The following is a 25194-nucleotide window of genomic DNA, read 5'->3' as shown; positions in this document are numbered from 1 at the left end:
GCTGAAATGGGAAAGACAGGAGAAGAGACCCTGAGGGGCTGGGAACTCTGAATTCAGGTTTGGAGACGTTACATTTGAGAAGACTGTTCTATCTACCACAGCCCTAACATAGATGCCGGGTATTATGACCTGCAAGTCTGGAGGTCAGGAGAGAAGAAGAGCTAGAGACAGAAATATGGGTACATAGATGCCATTTACATGGCCAGGACAGGAGGAGCTCCCCTGGAGAGAGAGCATCCGAGAGAAGAGGGCTGAAGACAGCTCAAGACAGCTCGATATATGCTAATGTGGCCTCAGGCCCCACTGTCTCTCCCTCTGGCATATTATTTTATGTATTTGTTTTATTTTCTCTCCAGTTCATATCACTATTTGAAGCCATTCCCTCCTTGCCTCACACCTCACTTTCCCGTGCATGCCGGCACCCAGAGGGTGGCAAACCAGAGGGAGGTAAACGAGGCTGGTTTGCAGAGACCAGCCATGGCCTCACACTCCATCTGGAGCCACTGCTCCTCTGCTCAGGGTCCACGGGTCTGCAAGGACCTTCTTCGCTCATGATGCTTGTCTTCTGTACAGCCCTGTCCTCATTTCTTTCAGGCCAGCATCCTTTGGAGACCCTGGTCTATCAGCCTCATTGTTTCAGCAGAACTGAAGGAGGTGGCCAGACTCCTGATTCCCATTTCTGAACAAGCCCTGTGATGTGTAAGAGGCTGCTGAAGCGGCCCCCTCCGGGTTAGGGCAGGTCATCACAGAGCACAGGACCTCGAGGGGACTGCTTTTCATAATGTCACATTCCAGCCCACTGGAGCCTCATCTCTGAGGAATCCGGAGTGTGCTGTTGCATAATCACACATAAACCCAGATGTAAATGTGACTCTCCCAGGCAGTTTAGCCGAGGATCCAGAATATTGTCAAATCTGGGGTGTCTACCAGGAGCTGGGACTACTTAAAAGTAAACAGAGTTTGCTCTGATTTAAGAGTTAGATATAGATATAGATATACTGCATCTTAACAGCTCTATGATGAAGGCACTGTATGTATCACCCCACTCTATAGGTGAGGAAACAGAGAAGGTAAGCAATTGCCCAAGGACACACAGCTTGGCAGTGTTAAAGCTGGGATCTTTAGCATCTTTGAAATGCTCTGTCCTGAGAACGTCTTTGGCACCTGCTGGTCCAAGCCCAGCTGCTGGTCTTCTCCTGGAGATGCCATTCTTCTCTGGCTCACAGAATAAGCACCAGAAAAGTGCTCACTATTTTTGATTATCATTGTAGATGTAACTTCATTCAGGACTTCTGGGAAAAAAGATATCTTTTCTACCAGAAAAAGATTTCTACCAGAAATGAGAATGGTGGGAGGGCTGCTGTTCCTTCTAGACCTTTTTCCAGGGACCGTGAGAAATCCCTAAGAACCACTGATAATTCACGTTTCCCCAGGTTCACTCCTGTCTCTCTGGCAGCTCAACACTGCCCCTGCCACATGTAGATTTTACACATGCATTGAAATCTTCCATGTGTGAAAGGAACTCACTGACAGTAAAAACATTACCAACATGTATGGCAAATTCAAAAGGTGAATTTCTTTGATAGAGTATATGTTCCTGCAATGAACAAAAACTCCACAAAAAAGATAATACTTGAGCTAAGGAGGGCAGGTGGTCCTTGGAGGAGGACACTGTAAGGGTAAGCAAATTAAACAATCAGATATGATTTTATTTTGCCTGTCCATTTAGGAAAAAACAAACCTGCTAAAAAACAATCCTGGGGAGGCAAGGGTGTAAAGGGCTCTGTAGTTAGGGGTCGGGGGCTTCCTAAATTGGTATAATCCTTCCTGAGGGTGGTTAGCAGTCGGATTGCATTTGCTCCATTATGCTGAAATATAATTTTTGAATAAATAGTATATTCTCATGGTTCAAAATACAAGGAGTATAAAAAAATTATGGACTGAAAATTCTCTTTCCCACCCTTCTCCTCCAGAAACCCAGGTACTTCCCTAGAGACACCCATGGTAGTGATCTCTGGTGTAAACATTCAGCGATATTTTTATGAACGTACCCAAATCTGTACATGTTTTTTCATCTTAGAGATTTTCCCATACCACTTCATAAAGAGCTTCCTCTTTCTTTTTACGGCTGAGTATTACTCCACTGCATGGTGTTATGGGTTGTATCATGGCCTCTTGAAAATTCATATGTTGAAGCCCTAACCCTGCATACCGCAGAATGTGGCCTTATTTGGAAATGGATTATTGCAGGCATCATTATTTAAGATGAGGTCATTTTGGAGTAGGTTGGGATCCTAATCCAGTATGACTAGTTTTCTTATAAAGGGGGGAAATCTGGACACAGACATGCATACAGGGAGAATGCTGTATGGAGATGAAGGCAGAGATGGGACCATACATATTCAAGCCAAGGATTGCCAGCAAACCACCAGAGGCTAGGCAAGAAGCATGGGACAGATTCTCCCTCACGGCCTTCAGAAGGAACCAGCCCCACGGACCCCTTGATCTTGGACTTCTAGCCTCCAAAACTTTGAGACAATAAATTTCTGTTATTGAAGCAAAAAAAAAAAAAAAAAAAAAGAGGGTTTGAATCTGTGATTTTGGAGCAGAGTAGAATCAGGGTCTTAGGCAGGGCAGAACCATGAGGCAGAGGACAATCCAATGTAGGAAGAGAACAGAAGCGTTTGAAGGCAGGAGCCAGATCTGAACGATGAAGTTTGGAACAGTGGCTAAGCCAGCCTGAGTGAAGAAAGCGGGCCAGGAGAGGAAGCTGAGGGAAGGGGGCTGAGGTAAAGGAGGCCTTTTCTACCACACTTGCACCTGTGGAAGGAAGCAGGCTACTGGTAAAGGCACCAGGATGGTGTGGGAAGGGAAGACGCAAGCCACAACCCACTTTTCAGAAATAGAAAGGTCCTGTAATGATTAGGAAAAACATTTCAGTGGCCATTTGACACATGTCTGGGTGACTTCTAAATACTGTGACATTCTCTTTCTCTCCTCACGAGTCTTCACGATGCCCCTGGATGAGAACTTTAAGAAAATAGCCCACCGATGGCAGCAAGGTGGACTTCTCGATGCATAGCCTGGACACATCTCCCCCTGTAAACCCCCATTCCCAGAAGGCAGTGGATGAGAAAGCACAGTTGTAGGAATTGGGAGGAAGAAGACACTTGGCCATGATTCTACTCATGCAGTTGAGAATGCTGATCGTCTGACCCCAGAATCATAGTTTTTAGAACTTAAAGGGATATTAGATATAATGAATTTGAGAGAGAGAAATGATAAGTGATTTTTTTAAAGAATTTATGTATTTGTCAGAGAGAGAGAGGGAGCGGCAGGCAGAGGGAGAGGGAGAAACAGACTCCCTGCTGAGGAAAGAGCCCAATGAGGGACTCAATCCCAGGACCCTGGGATCATGACCTGAGCCGAAGGCACACGCTTAACCAACTGAGCCACCCAGGTCCCAAGTGATTTTTTTTCCATGGGGATGCAGCGAGGTTGCTGATTTCAAGTCAGAGTAGTTTCCACAAGACCAAACTACCTCCACAGTATTGAGATACTGAGGAGACTTGACCCACAGGGAGGTTGCCAGCCCCACCTCCGTTGTAGCAGTGAATGGAAGGACTCCTCACCTTTCTATGATTTGAACATTGGTCCTTTTTGGCATTAGAAGTAAGGATTGATTAAGTCCTTTCTGCTATGTAGTTTAAGATTCTTTACCTCAGGGGGCTTCACAGAGGATGCCAAGGATTCATCTTCATTCTACCCATCCAACAACCTCCGACTATTAACTTCTTGAACTCTGAGGTGGGAGGGCTGGATCCGTGACAGACTCCTGACCCCAAACACCACTGTGCAGTATGGGCAGTCTCCCCTCCCCACCAGGAGGTTAAGGTACCACGTGTCCCTCATTTCACAGAAGTGCCACTTCTGCTGCCCTGTTGTAATTCTTATCCTGCTTGTAGAAACCCTACAGGATGGCAAAGCAGAATCAGCAGGCAGTATTCCCGCCATGACTGGGGCAGGTGAGCCTGCCTTCTGGTGATACCCGGTGGTGCTCTGGCACGTTGTCTCACTGTCTACTAGGGCAGCCCATCTGGGACACAGGGACCGGGTCTGTGGCCTGAAACCACAGGACTCCCAGTAGATGGCGGCTACTTCAAATACAGGCAGATAAGAGAAACTAAGTAAGGTTCTTGTTGTTTTTCACAAGCAATATTGCCTTTGAGGCTAATCCAAGGAGACCAGACCTTATTTTGTGTGAGGCCTCATAATGACATTCAAACAAGTTTTTTTTGAAAGAGTTACCTCTCCCTGTGAATACCTTTTCCTGTTATTTGCATATACATGGTCCAGGTCCCTTTGATTGCATTTGCACATATCAGTACCGAAGCTCTGTTAGAACAAGAAAAGTAATGGAATGCAAGACAAATTTGAATTTTACAGGGAGAGCAAAAGGGAAGGGAATATGTTGAGTGTCAGCCACCAGGGAGGAGATCTCCAACCAGAGATGCTTCTGTCTCCTGAAGAAAAAGGACCAAAATAGTCCCTGATGTTGATCTGGAGAATGTGTGGAGCCCTTGGGTGGGGGAGGGGAACCCAGAAAGGCAAAGTCTATGTTGTATCCATGAAATATTCAGTGAAGTAATTCACCATGGATTTGCTTTTTTTTTTTTTTTTAAGATAATGCAGATCTGAAAGGATCTTTGATCCCCAGTTCTGTTCTGCGTGGATGAAAATCCTAAACTGGTAAAGCTGAAAATGGCATTATTTTACATACCTCCTTTTACTAATAAGGGAAACTAAGGCCCACGATGTTTAAGTGACCTGGTCAAAGTCACACAGCTAGTGACAGAAAATAGGACTAAAAATCAGATCTTCTCACTTCCAAGCCATTGCCTTCTCTTCTCTAACAGCCTCCCACAAAAAATAACCCTGATGTTTTTACCTCGCGTTGTATGTATGCAAATAGCCTTAAGTCACCACTCCATGAGGTCACCATGGCCATTAGAGTAGTCTAATTCTTTATCTATTTTTCTAGATTTATGGAGCGCAGTGCCTTATATCATAGAAATTGGACTAGCTGTGGAAAGATTTCTGTCACATCAACCAGGTCTGGAAGGATTATTATTATGTATTAGAGCAAGGGAGGAAGCTTGAGTCACCTGTGGCCATGTGAGGTTCCAGGAAATTGGGACCAATTCTTTTTATGCTTACAGTGCCCTTCCTTCACCTAGAACATAAGAACAGTTAGTTATTTTTCCACTTGGTGGTAATGATAATAATCATGATTATAAAATAAAGCTGTCAGGTAAAAGGAGAAAATATGATAACAGAATTATCCAGTGAAGTGAAATAAAAAACATAAACTTGATTTTGATGCAATGTTTTGGCACCCTTATTCCTAGTTTTGTTTTGTTTTGTTTGTTTCTTTGTTGTTGTTTTTTAATCAGCCTCACTGCACTTCTGTGAAGGGAACAAAAAGAGAGTGTCTTATTTTTCTCAGTTTCTTAAATATGTAGGAGATAACTCTAAGTATTGGGTTGATTGGAGTATGCTGTTTACCATCTTTGTTGGTGTCTATGTGGGAATTTGTTCTGTTAATAAATAGTTCTGTATTTATTTTTCATAAAGCTGTTTATCTTCACTGTTGTCAAGGAATGAGTAATCCTGGTAAATGTTTTCTTATACCTGTTCCGATCACATTGGTGGATAAATCTAATTACCAAGATCGTCCCACTCCTGACAATCTTTGGTGAATGGTATGATTTGGGTACAGTTGTGGTAGGGAAAATCTATAGGAGCACCCCGGGTTGGGGGGGGGAGCCCTGCATGAAACAGAAGACCTGTACAAATGTAGGATGGCCCCTAGGTCTCATTTATACTTGGCACAGTTAAGAAACACAAAGACAGAAAGAACCAATTACAGAAGCAACTAACTTGTTTGGGCCATTTTATTAAGAATGTTGATGTTGTACTCATTATTTCTTTAGTTTATATTTTGGAAGTCCAAAAATACTGGTCTGACAGCTGTTGAATGTGGAACAATTTTTTTTTAATTCAGGAGTCAGTATTTCTGTGTGTGATTTTCGTGTCACCTAAAAAGAAATAGAGACATGCAGATACTAACAAAATTTGACTACATGCAAATGGCCGTAGCATTTTTAAAACTTTATGGTACTTTGTCCTTTATTTTGTTAACCTAGAACTCCTACCGAAAAAAATCTAGCACTACATGGTTGCATAATGCTCATATATATATATATCTCAGAGGTTGATTTTTTTGTATTCTCCAGGAATCAAGAGCATCTGTCCCTCCACTGGTGGGGCAGACTTTCATATCCCCCATCAGCCTCTTTCAAAATGCTCTCCTTTTCTTCCTCAAATGAGGTATATGTATATCGTCTCTCAATAACATATGGAATGAGATTTGACTCAAGGACTCCATAGGAAAAAGGAAAGGAAAAGGAATGCCATTATACCATTTTTCAGAATAATTATAATTATAGAAAACATGTTTTCCAACCTTTGTGAATCATTTGATATCTTGGGGCTTCCAGGGAGAAAGGCCTCATAGACCTTGAAGATGTTGAAGAGGACTCGATTATTTTCCTTTTTACTCTAATTTCTCCGTCTGTTAATTCTGCTAATTTGGGAACTCTCAACTGACTTTATCCTCCACTGAACTCCTTAACCTCATCAGCCCTCAGCCACCAGGATACCAGAAATGGAATTTGTCTGATTCCTTAACCATTATCTCTGCTGTTAGCCATAATCCCTGACACCTTAATGTCCACTTGCTTTACATTTCCTGAATAGATACCTTTTTTCCCTTAAATAAAGGCAGCTTGAATTTTCCTTTAAAAGGTCATGGACATGGCTTTTTCTGGAAGAGAGAAAGGGGATGTTTTTTAAAGACACCTCATCTTTACTCAGATATAGCCAAAAGTAAAGTTAAATGCAGGGCTAAAATTTAAAGTAGTCTTTGAATTTACCTTTCATGCTCACATTTAAGAAGGGCATATTTCATTTGCTAAAGAATTGTTTTAAATAGAGGGGAATATGGCAGCAGAATGGGAAGACCTTAGGCTTGCCTCGTCCCACAATTAAAATTAGGTAACTATGAAATCATCTTAAATACCCCAGAAATCAATCTAAAGACTGGCAGAACTAACTCCACAACTAAAGGTAGAGAAGAGGCCATAACAAACACAGTAAGAAGTGTGGAGACACGGTTTGGGGAAGAAATCGATTGTGGCCACCATGGTGGGGAGGGAGCCGTGGTCAAGGAGGACAAGAGACAGACTAATACACAGGAGCTCACAGGGAAAATGAATACCTGTAGCAATTGTCTGGGAAAGCAAGAGGGCCCGAATTTCATGAGTTCTTGCAACCAGCAGGGCTTAAAGCCTGGAGTTTTAAACTTCAGCATGCTTGGCTCTGGGAGAGCTTGGAGGACTTGTGGCCACTCTTGGAGAAAAGACAGGGCCAATAGCCTATGGACATACAATGTGGAAACAGTGATCTGAGGAGGGCCTAGGGCACACAGTGGGGAGGTTAGTTGTTCATCTTGGAGCAGGTCCCAGAGAGTCATTGTTCAAGGTGAGACCTCTCTGGGAACAAAGGAGCTGGCAGGCACTGGCTCCCTAACTTGCTTACACCAAGCCCTGCCTCTCTGTGCAACAGTAGGACCGCCCTTCTGAGTCGTGCTTTCCTCAGTCCCAGTACATCAGGCCTCCTCCCCCAGAAGACTGCTCCAAACTCCTGCCAGCACCATGTCTCCCAAACTGGGAGTTTTGCGAGGCCTTGGTTCTAGAGGCAGTGGTGACAAGTCTCATTTCACAAGCAGACTAGAGTACACCTAGTTAAAATGTGCCACAGTCAGGCCAGAAGCCAAACATTGCCCACAACAGGCAAAGAGAGCCTCTGCAGACAACTGGACTGAAGGATAAAGTGGTCAGGACACAACAGCAAAGTGCACACAACACACGTGGGAGACACTCCCAGAAGCACCAAGCTCTGGGTAATGGGACACCACACCGCAGGGCACTACAGGACGTCTTCTTCATAAAGCTATTACCCTCAAGAATAGGAGACATAGTTGACTTTCCTAACACACACAAAAAGGCAAAGAGTCTTAGGTAAAATGGGAAAACGGGAATTTGTCCCAAATTGTAGAACAGGACAAGGCCATGGCTGGCATTTTAATTGAAATGGATGTAAGTAACATGCCTGATGGAGAATTTAAAGCAGTGATCATAAGGACACTCGCTGGACTTGAGCAAAGAGTGGAGGACATCAGTGAAACCATTAACACAGAGATAAGAAATAGCAGAGATAAAGGGCTCAATAAACAAAATGAGAAACATGCTTGATGGAATGAACAGCAGGCTGGAAGAAGCAGAGGAACAAATTAATGATCTAGAAGACAAAGTAATAGAAAGTAATCAAGCTGAACAAAAGAGAGAAAAAAGAATTATGCAAAACAAAAATAGACTTAGGGAACTCAATGATCCCATCAAATGTAATAACATTCATATTACACGAGTACCAGAAAAAGGAGAGAGAAAAAAAGGGGGCAGAGAATTTATGAAGAAATAATAGCTAAAAGCTTCCCTAATCTGGGAAGGAAACAGAGATCTCCTAACAAAATCAGCCCAAGGAGGTCCACACCAAGACACACAGTAATTAAAATGGCAAAATATAGTGGTGAAGAAAAAATATGAAAAGCAGCAAGAGAAAAGAAGATAGTTACATACAAAGGAAACCCTATAAGGTTATCAGGGTATTTTTCAGCAAAAACTTTCCAAGCCAGAAAGGAGTGGCATGATGTATTCAAAGTTCTGAATGGAAAAAACCTGCAGCCAAGAATATTCTATCCAGCAAGTCATCATTCAGAATAGAAAGAGTGATAAAGAGTTTCCCAGACAAACAAAAACTAAAGGAGATAGTGACCACAAAATCAGCTCTGCAAGAAATATTAAAGGGGACTTTTGAGTGGAAAGGAAAGGCCCAAAATGACAGTATGGAGGTAGGAAACACACAAGCACTAAAAATGAATATTTCTGTAAACAAATCAGAGAACTCACAAAATAAAAGAATGTAAAATATGACACCATATACCTAAAATGTGGGGAGGAGAAAAGAATGGGTCCAACCTTAAACATCCATCAAATTTAATATAGACTGCTTTATGCAGAAGATATTATATACAGACCTGATGGTAACCACAAGTCAAAACTAATACATATGCAAATAATAAAGGGAAAGGAATCCAAATATATCACTAAAGAAACCAGAAAACCATGAAAGAAAGACAAGAAAGGATCAGAGAAAATCTTCAGAAATAACCACAGAACAAGTAATAAAATGGCAATAAATGCACATCTATCAGTAATTACTTTGAGTGTAAATGGACTAAACACTCCATTCAAAAGACACAGGGTTGCAGAATGGATTAAAAAACAAGACCTATCTATTTGCTGCCTACAGGAGACTCATTTCAGACCTAAAGACACTACAGATTGGAAGTGAGGGGATGGAGAAATATTTATCAGGCAAATGAATGTCAATAAAAAACTGGAGTAGCAATACTTACATTAGACGAAATAGACTTTAAAGGCTGTAACAATGGGGCGCCTGGGTGGCACAGTGGTTAAGCTTCTGCCTTCGTCTCAGGGCGTGATCCCGGTGTTATGGGATTGAGCCCCACATCAGGCTCCTCCGCTATGAGCCTGCTTCTTCCTCTCCCACTCCCCCTGCTTGTGTTCCCTCTCTCGCTGGCTCTCTCTATCTCTGTCAAATAAATAAATAAAATCTTTTTAAAAAAAAAAAGGCTGTAACAAGAGACAAGGACATTATATAATAATAAATGAGAAAATCCAACAAGAAGATGCAACAATTTAATATTTATGCACCCAACATAGGAGCACCCAATACATAAAACATTTAATAACAAATATAAAGGAACTAACCAAAAATAATATAATAATTGTAGGGGACTTTAACACCCCACTTACGTCAATGGACAGATCATCTAAACAGAAAATCAATAAGGAAACAACAGCTTTGAATGACACACTGGAACAGATGAATTTCACACATATATCCAGGACATTCCATCCTAAAACAGAAGAATATACATTCTTTTCAGGTGTCCATGGAACATTCTCCAGAGTAGATCGTATATTAGGCCACAAAACAAGCCTCAACAAATCCAAAAAGATCAAAGTCATACCATGCATCTTTTCTGACAAGAGCACTCTGAAGCTGGAAGTCAACCATAAGAAAAAAATCTGGAAAGACCACAAATACATGGAGGTTAGTTAACATGCTACTAAACAATGAATGGGTCAACCAGGAATAAAAGACAAAATAAGAAGTATATGGAAACAAATGAAAATGAAAACACAATAGTTCAAAACCTTTGAGACAGAGCAAAGGCAGTTATAAGAGGGAAGGAGAAGCAAGAAAAGTCTCAAACAACCTAACCTTACACCTAAAGGAGCTAGAAAAAGAAAAACAGGGGCACCTGGGTGGCTCATTTGCTTAAGCATCTGACTCTTGATTTTGGCTCAGGTCATGATTTCATGGGTCATGAGATCAAGCCCCACACTGGGCTTCATGCTAAGCAGGGAGTCTGCTTGAAAATTCTCTCCCTTCTGCCCCTTCCCTCACTTATGCTCTCTTTCTCTCTCTCACACACATACATCTTTAAAACAAAAAAGAAAAAAACAAAATATAAACCTATAGCCAGCAGAAGGAAGGAAATAATAAAGATTAGAGCAGAAGTAAATAATATAAAAAGTAGAAAAACAATAGAAGAGAATGATGAAACCAGGAGCTTGTTCTTTGAAAAAAAAAATCAATAAAATTGATAAACCTCTAGGCAGACTTACCAGGAAAAAAAGAGAAAGGATCCAAATAAATAAAATGACAAATGAGAGAGGGGGAAATAACAACAAATACCACAGAAATACAATTTATAAGGGAATTATAAGAGAATATTGTGAAGAGAAATAGAAAATTTGAACAGACTAATTATCAGCAAAGAAATTAAATCAGTAATCAGAAAGCTCCCCCAAAAATAAAGGTCCAAGACCAGATGGCTTCACATCTGAATTCTACCAAACATTTAAAGAAAAGTTAATACCTATTCTTCTCAAACTATTCCAAAAAAAATAGAAAAGGAAGGAAAACTTTCCAATTCATTTTAGGAAGTCAGCATTACCCTGATACAGGATAGAGACACCACACACACACACACACACACACACACACATGCACACACACACACACACAAGAACTACAGACAAATATCTCCGATGAACATAGATGCAAAAATCCCCAACAAAATACTGGCAAACCGAATCCAACAATACATTTAAAAAATCATACCCCATGATCAAGTGGGATTTATTCTCAGGATGCAAGGGTGATTCAATATTCACAAACCAATCAATGCGATACATCACATCAATAGGAGAAAGAATAAGAATCATATGATCATTTCAATAAGCAGAAGAAGCATTTGACAAAGTACAAAATCCATTCATGATAAAAACCCTAACAAAGTGGTTTTAGAGAGAACATACCACAACGTAATAAAGGTCGTATATGAAAAACACACAACTAACATCCTCGTCAATGGGGAGAAACTTAGAGCTTTTCCCCTAGAGTCAGGAACAAGACAACGTAGTACTAGATGTCCCAGCCACAGCAATCAGACACCAAAAAGAAATAAAAGGCATCCAAATCAGTAAGAAAGAAGTAAAACTTTCACTATTTGGAGATGATATGATACTATATGTAGAAAAGCTAAAAGACTCCACCAAAAAACTGCTAGGACTGATGAATGAATTCAGTAAAGTCACAGGATACAAAATCAATCTATAGAAATCTGTTGCATTTCTGTACAGCAATAATGAAGCAACAGAAAGAAAAATTAAGGAAACAGTCCCATTTACAATTACACCAAAAATAATAAGATAACTAGGAATAAACCTAACTAAAGAAGTGAAAGACCTGTACTCAAAACAATGAAACACTGATGAAGGAAACTGAAGATGACACAAAGAAATGGAAAGACATTCCATGCTCCTGGATTGGAAGAACAAATATTGTTAAAATGTCTATACTACCTGAAGCAATCTACATATTTATTTCAGTCCTTACCAAAATACCACCAGCATTTTTCACAGAGCTGGAATAAACAATCCTAAAATTTGTGTGGAACCACAGAAGACCCAGAATAGGCAAAGCAACCTTAAAAAAAGAAAAGCAAATTTGGAAGTATCATAATTCCAGACTTCAAATTATATTACAAAGCTGTAGTAATCAAAACAGTATGCTACAAAATGGACACATAGATCAATGGAATAGAATAGAAAATCCAGGAACACACCCACAATTATATGGTCAATTAATTTTTGTCAAGGCAAGAAAGAATATCCAATGAGAAAAAGACAGTCTCTTCAGCAAATGGTAGGAAAACTGGACAGCAACACGCGAAAGAATGAAACTGGACCACTTTCTTATACCATACACAAAGATAAAAATGAATTAAAGACCTAATGTGAAACCTGAAAACATAAAAATCCTAGAAGAGAGCACAGGCAGTAACTTCTCTGACATTGGCCTTAACAACTTTTTCCTAGATAGCTCCCCTGAGGCAAGGGAAGCAAAAAGCAAAAATAAACTACTGGAACTGCATGAAAATAAAAAGCTTTTGCACAGCAAAGGAAACAGTCCATGAAACTAAAAGGCAACCTATGGAATGGGAGAAGATACTTGCAAATGACATATCTGATAAAGGGTTAGTATCCAAAATACATAAAGAACTTATAAAACTCAACACCCAAAAAACAATTCAGTTTAAAAATGGGCAGGAAACATGAACAGACATTCTCTAAAGAAGTCATCCAGATGGCCACCAGACACATGAAAAGATGTTCCTCGTCGCTGATTGTCAGGGAAATGCAAATCAAAACTACGATGAGAGAGATACTACCTCACATCTGTTGGAATGGCTAAAATCAAAAACACAAGAAACAACAGATGTTGGTGAGGATGTGGGAGAAAAAGGAACCCTCTTGCAATGTTGGTGGGAGTGCAAACTTGGTGCAGCCGCCGTGGAAAACAGTATGGAGGTTTCTCAGAAAGTTAAAAATAGAGCTACCTTATGATCCAGTAATCACACTGCTAGGTATTTATCCGAAGAATACAAACACACTAATTCAAAGGGATACACGCACCACATGCACCCTGTGTTCATAGCAGCACTGTCTACAGTAGCCAAGATATGGAAGCAGCCCAAGTGCTCATGGACAGATGAATGGATAAAGAAGATGTGGCGGATAGATGCAGTGGAATATTATTCAGCCATAGAAAAGGAAATCCTGCCATTTGCAACAAATACCATATGATTTCACTCATATGTGGAACTTAAACAAAACAAACGAGCAAAGGGAAAAAGAACAAACAGATGGTTACCAGAGGGGAGGTGGGTAAGGGGATGGGTGAAACAGGTGATAGAAATTAACAAGTGCACTTGCTGTGATGAGCACTGGGTAAATAAAATAAAAACTTCTGTAAAAAAATGACATTCCTTGTAGGTTGTGCCAAAAATAATAACTATTATATAATGAAGTAACAATACCAAGAGACGGTAACATGAAAAAGAAAATGAATATTGAAAGTATAAGTTAACATAAGCCATACTACCGACTTTCTAATAAAATTAAAGACATGCCTGTCTTCACTTTTTTATATGTATCCTTCTTCAGAACTATACAAATTGTCTTAAAAATTATTTTAGGCACTTGTTTTCATCTCTCCTAAAGCAGTAATGCTGTACTGTATTTATTAAGGTAGCTCTCCCACTGCAATGGTAATTTTACAAATAGATTATAAGTTCCATGAGAATAGGGGTTATGCCTTATATTTCATTATTTTTCCCTTGTAATGTCTATCACACAGAATTATGCATAGAAAACAATGTACTCAGTATAGTACATGAAACCTCATTACAGATCAGCAAGTGATTCTGATGATGGGAAGCACTAACTCTGAACCCCAAAGGAAATGTTATTCCCACCAAAAACAATTCCATTCTCTTCATTAGTATACTTACACTAAAAAAAAATAATTGTACTCAATTAGGTTTTGAATTTCAATAAAAATTTATGAAAGTTTTTTAAAAGAATTGTTTTAGATAAAACTAAATTTTGAAAACATAATTTCTGGTTCATCTCCTTAAGAAATGTGGCTCTTTCTTTGAGTATACTCCGTGACCATTGCTTGAAAATAATATTTGCCACTTAATTGCTCTGCTTAGCCTTTGAAAATATAAAACAGTTGAAGTGATTCTGTTGGGGCCAGATATTATATAATTAAACACAATTGCAAAAATATCTGAGCTCTTGACTGAAAAACAATCAACATGTGTTTATTTGGGTCCAGATTTCTTATTCTAAACGTAATATTCTTCAGGTTTGTTGCACTTAACTCCTGGTAACTTACTCCTGGTATCACTTCCTTTCAATTCCTGCTCCAGGCTTCTTCAATGAAAAGCAGCTCTTGACTGAGACTGACTGGTTTTGCCAAGGCCAAGATCACAGCTTTGCTTATCTTACTGCATATATTGCTTATAGTCTGTCCATTAATTTTCCCATTAACTGGCTAAATCTCACAGATGGTTTTCCATGCTTTAACAAAAATCTTTTGGTTTAAGTTTTATTCACTCATCAACCATTTATGGCCTTGCCATTAGATTGTAAGCTAAAAAGAACAGGAATTTATGTGTGTTTTTCACTACTATGTTTTTAAGAGATTTTTAAAATTTTTTGAAGTATTCTCTATCCCCAGCATGGGGCTCAGACTCACAACCCCGAGATCAAGAGTTGCATGCTGTACGGACTGAGCCAGCCAGGTGCCCCCTTTCACTACCATTCTTTCCAAAACCCAGAGCTGTGCCTGGGACAAAATAAATGATCCGAAATACATGTGGAATGATTGTGAGTTATCAAAGGCAGCTTTATTCTAGGTGCTGGGACACAATGAGAAGCAAAAATAAATACAACCTGGCCCTCAGGGAGTTTACATGAAGGAAACTTAACAGGGATTGGTCATAAAAACAAATGTCAAATTGCCAATGTTATGACAGTGCTATGAAGCAGAAGGACCAGGTTCCATAAGGTATAGACTGGAAGGATCTTCTTTCTTGGGAGACATGGGGGAAGAGCTCCCTGAAGAAGTGGCCTGAATTGAGATCAAAGGATGATCACGCAGTAATTAGAGGAAGAGGAGAGGACAGAGAGTTCCATCCTTTTTTAGTTTCATCCCTGTTTTTCCCTCTCACTCGATGTCCTCCCGCCACCGTGGTATTTATCATTACAGACACTCCCTGTTTTTCCTGCAACCTTAGTTTGCTAGCTACTCATGGACTTCTGCATAAATCTCAATTGTATGTAGGTCTCCTTTAAGATAACAACCAAACTTACTTTTCTGTTAAAATTGCTAGTAATCATTTTAGAAACTAAGGACAAAATATCAAAGACAAAATGAATTAACAAGGAGGACACGTCTCTTCTGCGTGTTTACTTTAACTGCTGTATGCTCGAGGAAGTGCCATATGATAAATACTTAATAGATTTTGGTTGGTTAGATGCTTTTGGCTGGCTGGCTGAATGGCTGGTTGACTGGTTAGCTGGCTGGCCAGGTGTTGGTTTGCTGCTCGGTGATTGGTAGGTTGGCTGGCTGGCTTGTTAGATATTGGTTGGTTGGCTGGTTGGCCAAATGTCAGTTGATTGCTGGCTGGCTGGCTGGGTGGGTGTTGGTTGGTTGGGTGGGTGACTGGCCAGTTTATTGATGGCGTGGTTTAGTGAATAATAAGAGTGGTGGTTTAGCTCTGGCTTTCAAGTCAGACTGAATTTTATTCAGATTCTCACTGACCTTTCAATGATTATGATAAACGATTAACTTAAGCTCTGTAAGTCTCAGTTCATTCTATAAAATAGTATTTTTTTTCCTCACAGGGTTGTTGTAAGAATAAAGGTGATACTGCATATAAAATTTTAGCATGGTACGTAGGATATGTTAACAGTTCACTAGTATATGTTCACAATTTTAAAGAAAAGAAAGAAGCTTGAGTGTTGTTTCTAAAAGGAAGAAAATTAGTGAAAGCAAGTGATTATTCCATGTAAATGTTTGTCTGATTTATTATAGCCCTTAAAATATGTTTCACTGCTGCAAATACATGTCTATTACAGGATCGTGGTACACAAGCCTAAGAAGGAGCTGTTACATGTAGGAAACTCACAAGCACACAAGAAAGTCTCAACAAATTAAAACTTAATTCACCATCCTCCCCCTCTCCCCGTCTTCCTGACTGTCCTATCATCACATGATTGCAGCTCTTATTAGGATAGCAACTTTCTCTATCAAAAAAAATTTATGCTAAGTGAAATAAGTCAAGCAGAGAAAGACAATTATCATATAGTTTCACTCATGTGGAACATAAGGAATAGCGTGGAGAACATTAGGAGAAGGAGGGGAAAAATGAAAGGGGGAATTGGAGGAGGAGTCAGAACCATGAGAGACCATGGACTCCAAGAAACAGACTGAGGGTTTTAGAAGGGGAGGGTGGGGTGATGGATTAGCCCAGTGATGGGTATTAAGGAGGGCACGTATTGCATGGAGCACTGGGTGTTATACGCAAACAATGAATCATGGAATACTATATCAAAAACTAAGGAAGTACAGTATAGTGACTAACATAACATAATTTTTTTAAAAGAAGGTGAATTTCAAAATTTTGAAAGCAAAAATTTTTTAAAGGAGTGCGAATATGTTATTTGACACGAGTGACAGTGGTTATACAGGTGTTTGCTTTATAATTATTTGCTAAGCTGAACATGTATGTTTTATGTATTTTCCTATAGGCACACCCACACTTAAACAAACACAGAGGAGGTGAAATTGACATGGAAGAAAGTGATGGAAAAGGATAGTACAGATGAAATATACAAACCCGTGCTGGGTCTATATAAGCAAAGGAAATTCCTTAAAATTCCAAACTGAAAGAAGTACACAAGCAATAAACCCTGATTGTGTAAAAGAGGACATGACGTTTATTCCAGCTGTCCAGATTGGCAATCTCCTTGTCACAGATTAAATGGCTAGAGTGGCAATTTACCAAACTTGGGTGTGTGTGTGCTAGTCTGCACACATGTAACCTGTGCTGGAGTCACTGTAGGCCGGGACTTTTCCAGGCCATTTGCCCCTTGCTTAACATTGGGCATGAAGAGTTTCTCTCATTGACAGCGCTTTAATAGACCTCAAGTACCAGACGCACTTTGCACAGCTCTCACCGCCCCAGCTCCCCAGCCATTGTCCTTAACATTCATGCCACTTGTGCATGATTTCAGAGATCGCTGCCCTGGTTTATTAAATGCCATCGGAAACAAAGTCAAGAATTACACATCTTGGGGCGCCTGGGCGGTGCAGTCGTTAAGCATCTGCCTTCGGCTCAGGGCGTGATCCCGGCGTTATGGGATCGAGCCCCACATCAGGCTCCTCCGCTATGAGCCTGCTTCTTCCTCTCCCACTCCCCCTGCTTGTGTTCCCTCTCTCACTGGCTGTCTCTATCTCTGTCAAATAAATAAATTTAAAATCTTAAAAAAAAAAAAAAGAATTACACATCTTATTACTAACAAGCAGTTTTGGGTTGTATTTTTTTTTTTTTTTTTTTTTTTTTTTTAGCGCCGACTGGGAGATGCCGCAAAGAAAGCGATCAGCAAGCTCCAGGTCAGAACCATCAAGAAGGGTGACAAGGTAAACAGCCTCTTTTCTTCTTGGCGAGGGACTATTCAGAAAAGTTCCTGACTTTTCTGGCAGCCAGGGTAGAAGAGGGGGAAGGACGGGAAAAGGGGAATACCTGAAAATAGCTCTCCTGTGTCTGTTATTATACCCCTCTAATTATACTGACTAGCATTCCTAGTCATGGTATATTTAAAAATTGCTTTCTCACAACCATAATAAATAACATTATTAGTCACGATACATTAAAAAATTGTTCCCTCACGAAAGCACTTGCAGTGGAGCCCAGAAACAAAAAGTGGAGCTTGGAAGGAATGGAAACGGAGCCAAAATACAGTCAATTATTGATTAAGAAAACTGGCACGGGGACGACTGAAAGCCTTGCTGCAGCCAAGCTCCCCATGCTTGTTTGGGGATTTACACAAGATTTGAAGGCGCACAAGTCAGCTCCTCTGTGCTTTGTCCGTTGCAGGAAACAGAGCCTGATTTTGATAACTGTGCAGTTTGCATCGAAGGGTACAAGCCCAATGACGTTGTGCGGATCTTGCCCTGCCGGTGAGTCACTGGGGCTCCTGCTTTTGAATGGGGTGTGTGTGTGGAGGGTGCCTGCTGGCCTCCCTGGCTCAGACCTGCTTGGCCCAGCCCTGCAAGGTCAGTCAGCCCAAACGTTTCAGGGTTTAAATATCAAACAATCAAAAAGCTGGTTCTTCTGGTGTAACCTTTCTCTTTGAAAACATGCTTTCTTGTGAAATAAATATTTTTCTGATCTTTGCACCAAAGGAAGCATACTGCTATGAATTAGAACCTCATGAGACGGAATTTGATGATGTGACTCCAAGTGTGAGTTTCCTTTAACAACAAAATTACGATATTCAGAATCAGTTCTTTCACAAGTGCTGTTTTAATTTAATTAGTGAACTCATAAAAATATGTCGTGAATTGGGGCGCCTGGGTGGCTCAGTGGGTTAAAACGTCTGACTTGATTTCGGCTCAGGTCATGATCTCCACGTTGTGAGATCAAGCTCCGAGTTGGGCATGTGGAATCTGCTTAAGATTCTCTCTCTCCCTCTCCCTCTGCCTCTCTACCCTCCTTCTCTCTCCCTTTCTCTCTCTCAAAAAAAAAAAAATTATATATATATATATGTTGTGAATAATTATGAAGAGATCAACAGCCAGAATATAGTCAGGAGCGAGTGGGAAGCCAAAGGTAAATTCCATTTCCTTTGTTTTTTGGGTTTTTTGTTGTTGTTGTTTTATCAGCGAGAAGGAAATGTGACAGTCACCCCAAAATTTCTAGAATCTAGGGGAGGATGCCAACATATGTAGTTGGAAACACTCCTCAAGTGATTTTCCTATAACCCTAATCCTTCTCCTTAATTGAAATTTACTGTTAAGGTGTTTGAATTTTTTATATAGTTAAAATTAACTAAGTTTAAATACTTCAATAACATCAAATATTTTAAAGTTTCATAAAAGCTGTCTTCCTATAATTGAATACCTTTGGTGTTGTTGCATCTGTGAAGTATCCTAAAAAGAAAAAATTATCCCTTGAAGAAAGGTTCTTCACTTAGAAAGATGAGCTTTAAAAATTCTTAAGGGGCACCTGGGTGGCTCAGTGGGTTAAACGTCCGAGTCTTGATTTTGGCTCAGGTCATGATCTCCAGGTTGTGAGATCAAGTCCTGAGTCAGGCTCCACGCTCAGTGTAGCTTCTGCTTGGGTTTCTTTCTCCCTCTCCCTCTGCCCTTCCCTCCCTAAGATAAATAAATAAAATCTTAGAAAAAAATTCTTAAGAGTACTTAATAAAGTAGATAAAAGAAAGATACAAATCAATGCACCTTTAAGAACTATTTCTTAAAAATACGAAAGAAATAAAATATGCCTGTAGAGGAATTAGTTTAGTAATCCCAAAATGACAAAGAGGGGTCAAAAAAGGACAGATATGTAAATAGATGCAGAAACTCCCGAGGGGAATGCATCTTTCTTGAAATGCTTTTAGGCAAATTGATCATCAGGAAACGGGCCTGGGGAAAGTGCACTGTGCTGGCCTCAGCCAAAGCCTTCAACTGGGATTCACTTTCCTTAGTGTTTAGATGCTGGACTAGCTCTAAGACAAAATCATAAATTGGGACACAGCAAGACTTGGTGGTTTTCTTCCTAGGGGGGAATATATAAATTCTTTCTTTAGACATTACGCTAGGTATTTACATGGTGACTTCCAGAAACACTTCCAGAAACCCGGTAAAGAATGGCAGGCAGCGTGTGAGCCACAGGGAGCCTCTCAGGGTACCATCTTTTATCTCTGCAATATTTTCCTAAGGGTTTTATTAAACCTCATAATGATAAGCAAGGAATGTGCTTTCCTTTCCTTCGCTGCTTGGAGACTGTTTAGAGCCCAGTGAGGGTACTGCTAATAAAAAATATCCAAAGTAAATTTAATTTAAATTGCAACTTTTTCCTGAGAATCTAAACGTAATTAAGAAAATCTGTTTTAGGGCACCTGGGTGGCACAGCGGTTAAGCGTCTGCCTTCGGCTCAGGGCGTGATCCCGGCGTTATGGGATCGAGCCCCACATCAGGCTCCTCCGCTATGAGCCTGCTTCTTCCTCTCCCACTCCCCCTGCTTGTGTTCCCTCTCTCTCTGGCTGTCTCTATCTCTGTCGAATAAATAAATAAAAATCTTAAAAAAAAAAAAAAAGAAAATCTGTTTTAAAAAACTATATACAGCATTACTTCAGCTCCGTGGTCCATACTATATGAAATAACATATTCATTTGAAGCTCTGTCATGAGTCTATTCCGTATGACTGCATAGAATTACTAGAAGCTGCATACTCTCTAAGCCATAGATGTGCCATAGTTCAATGTACCATGCCCCTGCTGTGCGGCATTTGGCTGATTTCAGTTCTTAATTATGACAAATTACATTGCTTTAGCAGTGTTTAGACTGTCATGATGTATTATTCCAGATCTCTTACAATATAATTTTTGGAAATATTAACCAAGGAAATAGCTTTTTAATATTAAAAAAAAAAACAACTTTGGGAACTTTAATTTTATTTATACTAGCCCTTGCCCTAGGCCAGTTCAGTTTGGCCTAAAACTCTTCCCTTTTTACATTATGATTTGTTTTTCCGCTCATTTCTTGATACTTTCTGTTTCAAGCTTCTTGCTGTCCGTCTGCTTTTATTTCCTTCTTGTAGGCCTGGCTTTAAATAACAAAACACATTGAGAATTACCAAGTACAGGTTTGAGTTACTTGTTGTTTGATCTTAGATGAGCCATATATATTTACTCTTTGAAGAGCTCATCCATTTTTTTTCCATGCTGACTCTAAAATCGAGATATTTTGATGCCTGTTGCTTGTCTCTGCCAGACGGTTTGCACTAATGGATGTTATCAAACAAATGCACTGGCATTTGCTTTCTGCTACATAATTTCCTCTGGGGTATTATTAAGCCCCAGCTCCTATGAACTTTATAGACTCTTTCTCATTATTTCCAGGCTGACTCACCCGCAGAATTTTTTGCATCTCCTTGGAGTATAAATCGTTTCAAAAAAAAAAAAAAAAAAGATCCAGTTTTTGTCTTCCTTCTTTTATACTCTTTTCTGTGGCCTCCTGACTCCTCACCCGCTGCATGTATCACTTCTCTATTGTGGCCACTTCGGGTGTCTTTCCAAATCACTCCGGGATATTCTTGTACTGAAATTTTTTTCAGAATCATTCTCTTGTTTGCCTCTTTTAGAAACCGTTGCACAAATTAGGATGAATTAATAAATGATTTCCCCTCTTCATTTGTTGTCATGGCGATTACTAAAGTTAAATCATGCGCGTACACACTTACATTCTCGCCTTGCTCTGTCTTCCCTAGGGGCGTTCCCCAGCGCAGGCCGGTAGCGAGGCTCCCCACGCGTGGGGCCAGCGGGCATGCGCATCGGCAGCAGCACGTAAAGCACTCGGGGTCAGACAGCTCTAACTTTTGTGGTTTGGGTTGGATCCTAATACACCACTGGGGTATTTTCCAAAGAACTTTGGTTTTTGCGTAGAGCATATATATGCCGAAATCTACATCATGTTGTATTTTAAGGCTGGTTCTTGTGAGTCAGGTTTATACTTGTGATTATCATTTTTAGCTAAAGAAGATATTTTATTGAAGCATATAATGGAAATTGTATCATCTTCCCTTGTCCAGAGAATAAGTTGGGCTCTCAGATTTTTCCAGAGCTTTAATCCTATGGTGTTTCTACTGTTCTTCAATGGTTATTCATTTCAGTCTATTTACCTGCCCAGTTTCAAACAGTCCTGCTCAGAAAGAGCCTCCTTGGGCAGGGCAGAAGTCTTTGTTTGCCATTAAAAAAAAAAAAAGCAATGTATGCGTCCATACCCTAGGTGCCTCTAAAATTCTTTGCTTTCTCGAATTGATCCCTCCAGCATTATCGCTACTTTAGGAGGATATTAGTTTCTACTACTGTCTTTCCTTTGACTTTGGGAACTCTTCTATGATGCAGGAAGAATTTTAAAGCTCCTTGATAACAAGCAGACCCTTTTCATAAACTTTTTAGTAACTAAATGCTGCATTTGCAACAACAAACATTTATTTTGTAGCCACTGTATGCCAGAAATAGTAAGAGGTACCAGAGTTGAAAAGATAAATGGCCTGATCCCTGCTCTGAAGGAAATCAGTCTAGTGTGGAGGAGGGATGGGAATTTAAATAAGTAATCACAATACAGAGTGAGATGTGCAACAGCAATAGCAAGATGGATTTTTAAAAACTGGAGGAAGCAATATCAGGCACAAGAAAGGCTCCCCAGGGGAAAGAACATCTTCGTATTTTCTAACAATGGTTTGCTTTGCCAACTGCATCCTCATTTTAGAAAATCTGTATAATGGATAAATATTTAATTATCTACCTAACTCCCCCATGCGGATAACTACTGCTACCATTTTTATGTATTTCCTTGCTTTTATTTGCTATACCTGTTTTTGTAAGTTGGAGATACTGCTATTGACATCATTTATCATCCTGCTCTTTTCACCTAATATTCTAGGACTATGTTAAAAATGGTTCTGGATTATTAGTGGCGCATCTTGACCTTCCTTTGGCCTCTGACTCTGTGGGCAGATGCTGATCAAGATCTAAGTTAAATAGACCGACCAAAGCCCCTGGGACGTTGGTGCTTATGCAGAACTTGCTCCTCGGGAGTCAGGACATTTTCGCAGGCCAGGCAGAATTTTCTACTGAGGTTAAACAGGAATGTCTCCAGGCTCCCTTTTGCTTATTTCTTCATAAGCCATTGATGCGCCGTTCGTGTTTCACCATCCCACCCCACTCGAGAAGACAGACAAAAGCAGCACTTCATAGACAGCCCATGTCGGTATCATTTGGGTGTGCCGGAGTGGCCCGTGGAGGCAGCATGCCCTGCTGGCTTCCTGTTGTTACAGTTGGATTGCAATAAAATCCTCTAAAACTCAAGTTATTCTCTCCCATCGATGTGCCCCCACTTTTACCTTGCTCCTCAACAAAGTTCCCATGCGACACGTTCCCTCACGGAGTTACATTTTGTAAACAGTGTCTCCTGGAGGACGCTGTAGGAGGCAGTGTGACTACCGCCTGTATTTTGGGGTCTTTGCATATTATATTTTAGAGCAGGGAGTAGTGGTTGGGTAAAGAAGCAACTAGGAACACCTGTGCTGAAGCAGTTCTGCTTGGGAAGCATTGCACTTGTACTGTTTAGTGTTGGGGCTTCAAGCCAGCTTCCAATGTTTGAAGGCGAGCAATGGCCATGGCCGCTCTGAGCAGCCTCTGAGTCAAGGGCAGTGGGGGGTCTGTGGGTCCAGGGCTTGTCAGATTCCTCATTCTTCACAACAGGATGTCAGTTTTGTCCCGAGCAAGGTTATCTGTTTGCTTAGATGATTCTGGAGGGGGTTGGGATAAAATGCATGTAACATAAAAATTGACCTTTTTAACCGTTTTTAAGTTTACAATTCACTGGCGTGAACTACATTCACATTGTCATACAACCGCCTTTACTATCCCTCTCCTGAACTTCATTTTCTCAAAGTAAAACTCTGTGAGCATTAAACACAGACTCCCCATTCCCCTAGTCTGGAGGGGGTGTGTGTGTGTGTGTGTGTGTGTGTGTGTGTGTGTGTGTGTGTTGTGTTTGTAATTTAGCCTTGACTTTTATTAAAAAGAAAATGTCCATGAAGAAACTTAGATTTTGATTTAAGCATCTAATTTAAGCTGGCTAACTAAAAATCGGTTTTTACATACTCAGTTCAAAACCTAACAAAGAATGATAATTCTACATGTTTCTGGTATTGTTGTCCTTGTTGCTATTCCTGCAATACTAATATGATGTTACTCTTATTATGATTAACTCTCACTGGTCCTGTTACCATCGCTCACATCATTACCACCATCAATTCTTCCCAGGCTTTCTGCAGCAGCGTTCTCGCTAATCTTCCTGCTTCAACTCCTGCCCCTTAATTATTCATTCTGATAAGCCTATTTTTAATTATCCAGCTAGATGAGCTGGACTCCAGGTACTTTTTCAGCAAGTACAACTTTAAACTCATTAAGTATAGCAAAAGTGTGACTTTTAAAAAGCTATTCTTTGGGAAGATTAATTGAAGCAGAATTCAGTCCTTTTGTGTCCCTAAAATGTACCTCTAGGTTCACAGAAAACTGGGAATCATATCCTATTGCATATTAGCTCCTTCCGGGAGAGCTGAGTTGGCTGGGGCCACTGCCATCACTTTTATCAGGGATTGCTGTGAGAAGCAATCTTCAGGAACTTGCCATTGTGTGTCTTATTAGGATTTTATCCTGTGGCTTCTTCATGAGGGCTTGCCAGAGCAGTTCATGTACGGCGTAACCACATTTCTTCCCAGCAAGGGAATGTTTTTATACTGTGAGTACTGAATTATGATACCGTCCAGATTTTTTTCTATGTTTGTTGATGGAAAGTTGAGAGCCAAATCTGTCGCCCACCCCTAGCCAAAAGGGATTTTTTTAGCTTCAGCCCCGACTGTTTTATGTCTCCATTCTTGTTTTAATGTCTTCTTTTGCTTTTATGATACTTTTTTTTAATTAACAATGCTTAGCCCTTTATTTAAAAAAACAATCTGTACATACCAAGAGGTGCTGTAATTCTATAACTATGGGAAAGGTCAGGCCAGTTTTAGGGAACGTTTAAGTGGTGGGCATCTTTGCCTTCCCTGTGGCAGAAACGGGCACTGTACCCCGAATGTCCATGTGTACTCCCACGTTTCTCAGCCTGTTGCTCACTGGAGGGCCATAGCACTAGTTTCAGCCCTCAGAGAACACTCAAGGGCAGAGGCAAGCCCTCAGCTCTTGCTTACTCTGCCACAGCAGC

General features: G+C 40.4%; 1 protein-coding gene across 1 annotated transcript in view; it reads left to right on the top strand.

Moving 5' to 3' along the window:
• Positions 1-25194, top strand: part of RNF150 (ring finger protein 150) — a 261612-nt gene that overhangs the window by 160640 nt on the left and 75778 nt on the right. The window contains exons 3-4 of the mRNA XM_045798931.2: positions 17761-17832; positions 18290-18372. Of these exons, the coding sequence (XP_045654887.1) occupies positions 17761-17832; positions 18290-18372 (155 nt within the window). The remainder of the gene's footprint in view (positions 1-17760; positions 17833-18289; positions 18373-25194) is intronic.

The sequence above is a fragment of the Ursus americanus genome, chromosome 13 (genome assembly GCF_024610735.1).
Source record: "Ursus americanus isolate L20-20 chromosome 13, mUrsAme1.1.p, whole genome shotgun sequence".
NCBI classification, from domain to species: domain Eukaryota; kingdom Metazoa; phylum Chordata; class Mammalia; order Carnivora; family Ursidae; genus Ursus; species Ursus americanus.
Note: the sequence above shows the minus strand (reverse complement) of the source record. Positions and strands in the feature narration are given on the sequence as shown.